General features: G+C 43.9%; 1 protein-coding gene across 1 annotated transcript; it reads right to left on the bottom strand.

The window, feature by feature from the left end:
* Positions 1–3,137: 3,137 nt before the first annotated feature.
* Positions 3,138–9,484, bottom strand: LOC149919489 (uncharacterized). Its single transcript, XM_090138294.1, has one exon. It carries the CDS (start codon positions 9,118–9,120, stop codon positions 8,455–8,457), a length of 666 nt encoding a protein of 221 aa, XP_089994420.1. The 5' UTR covers positions 9,121–9,484; the 3' UTR covers positions 3,138–8,454.
* Between the last annotated feature and the right edge of the window lie 280 nt (positions 9,485–9,764).

Raw genomic sequence — 9,764 nt, 5'->3', positions numbered from 1 at the left:
GCTTAGAATCTGGTTTAGAGATTACTGTGGACTCTTAGCTATTGAGTAGTTTGATGTTGAAGACAGCCATTCCCTACTACAGCTTTAGACTACCAGTACCGCTGCCTTTGCTTACTCCGTGCAATAGCTCTATTTTTTTTCTCCCCAAGTATCTGGATTCTTTCATAGGGTTTAAAGAGACTTGTAAAACCTACTGCATGGTTCACTTCTACTGCTTTTTCCAGTTAATTGTTCAAACTTTCAATTATTCCTATCAATCAAAGTATATAATGTAAGATATAACCAGATATTCTGTATCTCTGTGTACCATTAAAATCTCCCCACAATCAGTTTACTTTGACATACTTAAGTGCTGTGTTACCTTCCATTCTTCTCTTTGATCTGCTGAATCATATGGCTTTTTTTTTCAGGCTATGCTGCCCCTAGCAATCCAGTCTTTGAATTCTCTCCAATAGTTTCATTTTCTTTTTTCATCATTCCACCAATATACAATAATCAAATATTGCATGATGGGAAGATAACTTTGTTCAACACAGCAATCATCTTTCTGTATACTAAAGCACTCTAACAAAAGCAGCTACAGCAGTACACTGTTTTCTAAGTCTTTGCTTAATGGTACGTTGTTCTTCTGATGGCTATCTTGGTCCATGAATACTGCCAAAATCAGTACAAAGCAGTTAACACAATACAATCTTGTACAGTATTAAATGTCAGTGTTATGAGACCAACAATCTCATTTGTGTTCATTCATTTTCTATCCCAGGCAACCACACTAGGAAAGTACAATTCCTTAAATCATTTGAAATATAACCTAAAGCTTTAATTGTTTCTCATTATTTTAGATATACAAAACACAGAACAGAAAAAAAAATCCTGCATTGTCAATACAAACTGCTACCAGTGCTTCTTTCTAGAGATGGGAAAACAAACAGAAATAGCCTAAGGGGTTATGCCATGAATCTGAAAGGGAGGTACAAGCATAAAAGAGAAAAAGAAGAAAAGGAAATTAAGTGCTAAACAAGATAATACCATTTGGTATCAGAAATTCTTCCAAACAAGCTACTACTAAAGAAAAGACAAGAGCCATCATTCAGTAACTTCAAGTTCTGGTCAAACTACTGTCACACTAAAGACATGACCTTTTTACGTGTCTATTAGGTAGTAGAAAGCAATTTTCTGATGAACTTAACAGGACTTAATTAGCATGAAGGACTAGAAAAGGGGAAGAAAATGAGGCAAGGAAAAGTTGTCAATTTCAGATGACAGCTGGGGGTTATAGTGAATAGTAAAGACTGAGATACCTCAGTGCTGCTTGGCTTGGCTTGGTCTGAGGGTTTTGTGATTTCACTGAATCACAACTGAACTTGTCTGCAACTGTGGTGACCATATTGGTGCTGACTTGCAGGTAAAGCATCATTTCACTTGCACAATGAATTTCAAAGGAGATAAAGAGATGGAAAGCCCTTCTATTCTACCATTTAGACTTAACTCTTAAAACACCAGGTCCACTGTATTGCTTTCCTGCCACAATATCCTATTATCATCTATGAGATACAACTTCAGTGAAGTCTTTAAACTAGCAAGAATTTTTGACTGCATTAATTTTTTTTCCTGACGTTTACAAATAATTTTATATAACAGACTGAGAGTTACCATCTGTTATCTCAAACTACTTTTAGGTCTTCATACAACACATACTGTAATGTAGCCTACTTTTTTTGCTAGCAGATAAGGTATTTCACAATTGACAGCATTAAGTATGTTGGACTTTTTGACTAATAAAACATTTTTTATTGCTTTGTAACAGTAAACATTTTTTATTGCTTTGTAACAGTAAATGCTCCACATATACTGTCCTGTCAATCACTGTGTCATTAGAGCTGTCATTATAGGTAGTATTTTGCCTTTAGATCGTTGATGACTGAATTTGAACACACACAGAAAACTACAAGTTTTGGCCTTGGGATGCGATTGGCAGAGTAGACGTTCCAGGCAGCAGTTCTGTAGTCTGCTCAGTTGTGATGCTCACTCTCTTTGCCCTTCTGAAGGGAGGGGTCTTCCTGTTCCACAGCTGCCCACAACCCTACTTCTACACAATTCACTGAGAAGCAAAGTTCTCAATCTTACCTTAAAGGATTTTGTGTGTAAATGCCAAGCTCAACCCTGGCACGAGTTGACCAAAGCCATCTGGCCAGTCTTACACATGATCACACCAGCTAAGCCACACAATGAGGCTTCCTGAAGCAGAAGATCCTAATATACCTGAGCATTACCTTTAAATGCAGCTTCAGTGAGCTGAAGCTCATGTGGTGGCTGCTGGGGGTTATCAGAGGGCACGATATCCTGAACACCATCGCACTGCTACAGCAGCACAGCTGGTGGTAGTACAAGGTTGGGGAAGGAAGGGGAGAACAAACTGCATAAATTTAAGGGCCTTCTTTCTCCATAGAGCTTGTACTGATCATTTTATTTGAGTTTTGATCACTAACTACTGTTTATCTATCTTAAGCTTTGCACTTTGTTGCCTTATCAGACTATTTTTTTTACTTTTCAATTATTAACTACTTAACTACTTTTCAATCAAAAAAAAAAAAAAATCGGTACAACTTAACTACTTGCTTCCTCTGGCATCATTTCTCATTTTCTATTCTACTCTAGCCTGCAATCATGCACTAAAGTAGGAAACACAGCAGGGGGGTACAGGATGCATGACAAAGCATGTACAACATCAAGGAGAATCATGACTAGAAAACTATCTTTCAGGTGCCAAGAAATTCATGAGGCTGGGGAGTTGTGAAAAAGCCATGAGAGGGAACAAATACAAGTGACCTAAAAAATGTTAGCACTGTAGTTGGCAGACTGGCACACCAATAACATTTAATGTATATAGCAGTGCTAGTTCTCTAACTGTACAAGCATACACACTGTTCCAGTCTTATCTATAGGCATCCTAGACAAAAACACCTGAGTTTATAAAGGAAGTAACCTACTGTGACCATTTTTGACAGAAGCATTTCTTGTGTCCATATTTAAGTTTTGTAGCATGAAAGGCCACACTGATACTGATGGAACTGACAATGACCCCAGCTCAAAGGGCTGTGTTTCACTGCCACACCAGACTGGTAGGCTGCAGAATCTCAGCATCTGACAAAGCACTGTAAATTAGATAGGGTTACATATACTGGCAATGCATACACTTACAAGCAAGGAAAGAAGGCTGCACGAAGCACAAGTATCACATTTCCATTACAGCCCATTGTATATGCCAACACCAGGCATAAAGCAGGTAACCAAGTACCAAACTCCAACCACTGTAGATAACCTTGTTCCATCACACATAACATGGATGGCCTTGAAGCTGTCATTGCTAAATGGAAGCAGTGAGAACCTGGTGCTATACAGCAGTGCATTGACTTTGCGGGACATGCTTAAGGTCTGTGGCTTATATAAGACCCTCATATAAATTATGCATGCTGGTATAGTCCTTAGGTATGCAATAGATGAACAGTCCCTTCACTGTAAGAGCCTGCATTGGCGAGAAATTTAGGAATAGCTTTCACACTGTAAAGCACAGCTGCTGACTTGCAGTACAGAGGTGACCTGATAATCTGGAAGAAGCCCAGGGCTTCAGCTCTACGAACAAGAATCAGACTGCATTGCTCAGCCCATGCACCTATCACAGCATTTCAAAGATGACTGTACTTTGGCCCTGTATCTCCCTCAGCTTCTACAATACGCTTTCAATTCAGGAATAAACAGAACAACAACAACAAAAAAGGCAGATTGTCAAAAAATCTCCCTCCTTCATGTCATCCTCTTCAAAGGATATTTTGCAGTAGCTACATGTCTTTCAAAAAGAAAGACCAAGCAACAGGACTCATCCCATTAACACTGAGTGAATAGAAAAATGAAGCCAGGTGGTGGCTTTCTTACCTGAATTCATACCTATTAAGCAGGCCATCGATTTAACAATAAGGCTCTCAGAATGTTCTGGAAGTCCCACGACAGAGGCTCTCAAAGAGATGTCTTAGCTCATTTTTGGTCCCTTGGTATTTTTTACTAGGCACACAGCCACACTTACCACAGCATGAGAGAGGAACGTGTGAGCCTGCCTGTCATAGTTGCATACATTGGTGACTGATGCATTCTGTGGTCCTCTACAGAAACAGAGCTCATCTAGAGTATCATTTTATTGGGCAAAGAACAATACAATTTTCATTGAATTAAGGACACCGCTTCTTACTTCAAATAGCGAAATTTATTTAGCTATCACAAACCTTTATATAACTAAAATGTAAAGTTAATGTAATGCATTTTAATTTTCCAGAAGATTCTTTATTCATGTTCTTACACATACTGCAATACATCGAAGCACAGATAAAATGAACAAATATGTTTTATATGAAGCCATGATCTCAGTGCTCAAAGCTACCAACTCCATTTTTTGGACCAGCTTCCCCTTTACAAAAGCATGGTGTAGAAACTTTCAGAGGGAGCAAGACATGCTTCAAACTGAAAACTAAGCTTTGGATGTAAACATAAAGAATCGGCAGCTGCTTTAAGCAAACTAAAAACAAAAGGAAACCCCAGAGCATATTGAATTCTACCAGATAAACCAAAAACCAGATTAAAAAGTAGACTTCAAACCACTTGGAAACCTGTGACTATACTTTTTCCTTTGGTTCCACATTTACCTGTTTCTTCTTCGCAGGTTGTATACCAAGATATTGCGTGCCTGTGAGATCAGGTCTTTGCATCAAGCACAACCTTCTAGGAACACATGCCATGGGTAACAGTGGGTTACTCCAACAGTTCCTCCTGTAGTTGTAACTCAAGAAGGAAGCAAAAGCAGAGCTTTTTCCCCTTTTTCCCACAACACACAAACCTTCACATAGACAGTGGGGTATCACCTCGTCTCATTCAATGCCAGCAATTTCATACTAATTCCTTTGTGGGACAAGGCATAAGATGTACTCAAAGTCCTCACTCCTTGCAAAGAATGTGATTCATTTTCATTAAGAATTGCTAGTGCAAGCATTTACTTTTGTTAATTTAATGCTCATTCTAACAGAGAAATGAAAGCATCCTGTGAAAAGCAATACACATAACTTATCAAATGCACTGATACCTTTCAAGTGCTTATGTGCTTATATACTTCAAGTGCTTAAAGATGTAACCCCCTAGAAACTGGCATTTCCCCTTACTGCCTTGAGCAGCTCCCTGGTGTAAGCAGGAGGTGTTGCCCATTATGTGCGCTGCCCAGGATCCATTACAGCAGAAGAACAGGGGCAGCCACAGAGAAGGCAAGTATTCCAATACCAGTTCTGCATGGGAACACGGCTCTCTCCTTGGTGACAGATAGGGCAACTGCACCCTGCAGGGAAGCAACTATGTGGAATCTAAGATTTTAGGTTGATGTCTGCCAGTATCTTTAGAAGCAGCATTGACAGACAGTAGCTGGAGGGGTGAGCAGCTGGTGACTGTTCTTCACAAAATAGGTAAGACAATAGCACAAAAAGACATCAAACCAGGGAATAAGAGCATCTAAAGCTTAATCGTCTATGCTGTGAATCTCAATACGTTTTTATTATTCCATGAGTCAAAAGAAGTGTTCAGAAAAGCTACGGAGGAACATTTCTTGCAGTACTTTCTCATCCAGCACAGCAAACAATACACAATAGAGATACTATAAACTAAATAACTTTACACAGAAATTCCATCAACTCAGCCATGTGCCTATTTTAATTTCTATAACAAATTCACACAAGAAGTTTGACTGAGTGAAACTTCTGAAGAATAAAAGGGAAAAAAATTCAGCAAGAAACAATACCATAGACAATAACATGCCAGCAGTACAGCTTTTTAATTGGCATGATGCAATTTTTCTTTCTGAACTAATTCATCAAATCACAATAAGGGATCACTGGATTTGGAAGATAGCAGATACCCTTACCATTTTAGGTCTACACAGTGTTTTCAGTAATACCAGCTTCGATTTTGCAACATCACTAAGACAAGGTTCTCCACTGCACTGAAGAATTAATCTTTCTTGCCTTGAAGCATCATGTCACAGCATTATTCATGTAAATAAGCTGTGCAAGTTGGACAGTTAAGCAATAAGTACTCGACAAAGCTAAGCATAGACTCTTCTGGACTCTGATTTCTATATACAAGGGTGCTCTGCACTAAGAAAGGTCTGCCTATCCCTATTGCAGAACTGTGCATCTTGAACACAACTCCCTGAGGAAATCATTGTTATGTACCTAAAACCTACCAAGCAATACATAATTAATTACTACACGGACATGAGGACAAACCACTGCACAGCCACTCACCAGCAACCTCCCACCCCAACCTGCATTAGTTTAGTAGCTCTGTCTTATTTCAGGAGGGTGTCAAGAACCCATAGTAAACACTGAAGTTACAATCCACAGCACGAAGAATCGATTACTTAGGCAGCAAATGAAGTTTACGAGAGAGATTTTACACAGGAGGTAAATAAGTACTTAATGGTAGTGTACTGGAACATCTTTTCCTATTGATTTGCTCAGCCCAGAAAAAAAAAAAAAAAGAAACCACACACACAAAGGGAGCCAAATCCTAGTTTTACTCAAGTTCCCTAAGCACAGGAAAAGAAAGCAAGATAGAGGACAATTTCACACCACCCACCTACAGGCACTTAGCTTAGCTGAAGCTCCTTCACCTCCCTTGCAATCAACCTGCAGAGGCAAACTCCTCTGAAAGGACCATTCAGATCAAATTATGTTTGTTAGGGTACTTGAAACTGTGATTTACATCAAGGATCTCTTTCTGCCACCTCCACTGAAAGACAAACTTAGTGGGTTATCCAGCTAAAAGAGATGCCTAAAGGTAGATGGTGAAAATATCACCATAACTGCCAGAGTAATCCTTGAGGGGGTTTATTTGCCAACTGCTGTTTCTTGGGATGCGAAAAGCAGGCATCTATTGTATCCCCATGCCCTTTTCAGTTAAGGTGAGAAAAACAAACAAACAAAAAACCCAATCCAAGGTACGTTTAAAATTTGATAGCTATTTTGTCTCAAAGAGAACGCTTAACATGTTATTAGTGAGCATGAAAATGTTTTAGCTTTATGTTATGGAAGAGCTTGAATTAGCAGACAATGCATTGCTCAGTATACAAATGAAGTATTACTAAATTAAACTTGCTGGTGAGAACATTCCTTGTATTCTGCAGGGCACTTCACGTTCAGCTGAGGTGAAAGAGCAACCTTTATGTGTGTTCTAAATGCAGGAGTGCAAACATTTAAAAAATGAGGCAAGGAAACAAATATCTCAAAGTTTACCCAACTCTTACCAATAATAATACGTGAGAACTGTGAACTGGAACCAGTGCTAATACATCAACTTTGAAGTGCTTAACTATAGCTTTAACTTTCACTGTGAACTGAAAGGATTAACCATAACCTGCTTGCAGCCAGATCTCATAAGGGCTGAAAAATTAACTCTCATTATTAGAAACATAAGAGACAGTTATGCACATTTATTGTAAATACTTTAATGTATTTCAAGTTTAAGCCACGGCAATAAGCGGTCAACACACTGAATTTCAATCAAAATGATACCCTCAGCCAACGCTATGAACATACCAGCAATTTTAATTAATTCACAAGAGAAGATTCACAGTTTCTTTTCCACAAAAAATAAATCACAATACAGAAATAAAAATCTCAGAAGTTCACCTAAAAAACCGCTGGCACCAAGCTGTACAATGACAGTCAACCACACTGTGAAACTGTAAGGAAAACGACAATTCACATACTTCACATTTCTGTTAGATATTCAGATCCTTTACTATTCAAGTCAGAGCATTTAATATCACACATACAAGTTTTGCACACTCAGAACACAGAAAATACAAGTTAGTCATCACTCGGTCTTCAGGAAATAGAAAATCCACCTTCCAGCAGTGCCATGTGAATAATAAGGTGTAAGCACTGGAAAAAATGCGGACACTTGCTCTTCAGATCAAATTAAAGTGCCCTCCAAGCAGCGTGAAACTAATGGTTTCTCACCCGGGCTGCAAAAGCAGCAGCATCCCACTGACAGGGTCAGAGCCCGCGCGTCCCAGCAGCCGCGGCCGGGCAGGAGGAGAGGAGAGGAGGAAAAGAACCGCTGCCACCTCAGCAGCATCCAATCCCGGGAAAACAAAGGGGATTCCCATTGTCATTGTCTTCGTCTGCAGCTGATCATCACCAGCACTAGCAAGGCAGTAGCTTGCGCAGTTATCTCCACAGCGGGCAATGTCACAACCCGACCAACAGCACAAACTACTACCTCAGCCAGGCCTGGTGCACCCGGCCCCTGCTGGGGGGAACGAGCAGGCAGACACCGCGTCACCGATAAACGAAGTTACAGGGAGAAACGGCAGGAAGATAAAAGGGCTCTGGGGTCTTTTGATGATCCTCGTCTCCTTTATCTGCTGCAGACATCAACCAGACTCCTCTCGTCTGACTGAAAAGCGGAGGGAAACCCCGCCCAGCTCCCTCCCCAGCGCTGCCCTTTTCCTCGCATGACCTGAAGCCGACGGGCAGAGCTCCATTTATCAGATACATCACAGACCCCAGCTGGTGCGGCAAAGGGCACGTTTAATTTCAAACAGCCGCCGCTCCGCACGCCTGTAACAGATGGGGAGGGGAGGGAGAGAGGGAGGAAGGGAAGGAGAGAAGCGGGGGGCAGCGGGCACGGCAGACAACCGCCCTCAGCCCGCCCGACCCTCCCTGCGCGCGGCCGCGGCCCCGTCCCGGCGCTGACCCCCGCCGCCCCCCGGGGAGCGCGGGGTGGAGGCGCCGCCCGGCCCCGCTCCCGCAGCCCGGCCGCGCCGCCGCCCGCAGGGCCGGGACGGACCTCCGCGCCGGCGCTCTCAGCGGGGAGCGCCCGCCGCCTCTCCCGGGCCGCGGTGCCGGCGGGAAGGAAGAAGCCGAACCCTCGAGGGCGCCGGGGCGCGGCCCTCGCGATCGGGGAAAGGAAAGCGCTCGCCTTGCCGAGGCCGCAGACAAAGGGGCGCCGGGCGGCCCCGCTCCCGCCGCGGCTCCGTCCCTCGCCGCCGCCCGCCGCCGCCTGTGTGTCCGGCCGAACCATAGAGATCGTTTAAGGCGGGGGGGAGAGAGGGGCTCATCCGCTGCCCACGTGACTGGACATGTCACTCACCCGGCCGGCGCCATCTTGGGGAGGGAGGGGAGGCCGCTGCCCCCGGCTCGCGTTCAAGATGGCGCGAGCGGGCGGAAGGCCGCTGCTCGCAGGGGAGCGCCGCGCCACTCCCCTCCCCTCGGCTCCCGCCGGACTGCGCGGGTGGGGGGAGTTAACGCTCGTCCGGGGGATGCTGGGAGCGGGGAGCTCCCGCTCTCGATCCGGGGCTCCCCGAAAGACGCGGGAAGAGCCGCCCGTCCGCTGGGGCTGCTTGCCGGGACCGCCGCCGGGGGGAGCTCGGCGCGGCGGGAGCTCGCCTGGCTGTTTCACAGCGCGGTGGGCGGAGGGGCGCTGAGGGCCGCGGGCAGGGAGTGCCGGTCGGCAGCGCTGCGAGGCCCCGAGCACGGGCCGGGGGGCGGCAGCGCGGAGGGACTCTGCGCTCGAACGCTTTTTTTTGTCGAGTCAGATCTGAACCTGATCGGTGTTCTTAAATGGGAATAGACCCCAGTGCGATCGCTCCGTACTAGAAACTGACTGAACGTCATTGCGGGAGTGCACAAAGTCAGGAGCGCCAATGTTTTAAGCGAGTTCATTTT

Source organism: Phasianus colchicus, chromosome 1 (genome assembly GCF_987193195.1).
Source record: "Phasianus colchicus chromosome 1, bPhaCol1.hap1.1, whole genome shotgun sequence".
NCBI classification, from domain to species: Eukaryota; Metazoa; Chordata; class Aves; order Galliformes; family Phasianidae; genus Phasianus; species Phasianus colchicus.
This window is presented reverse-complemented; position numbering and strand designations above follow the sequence as displayed.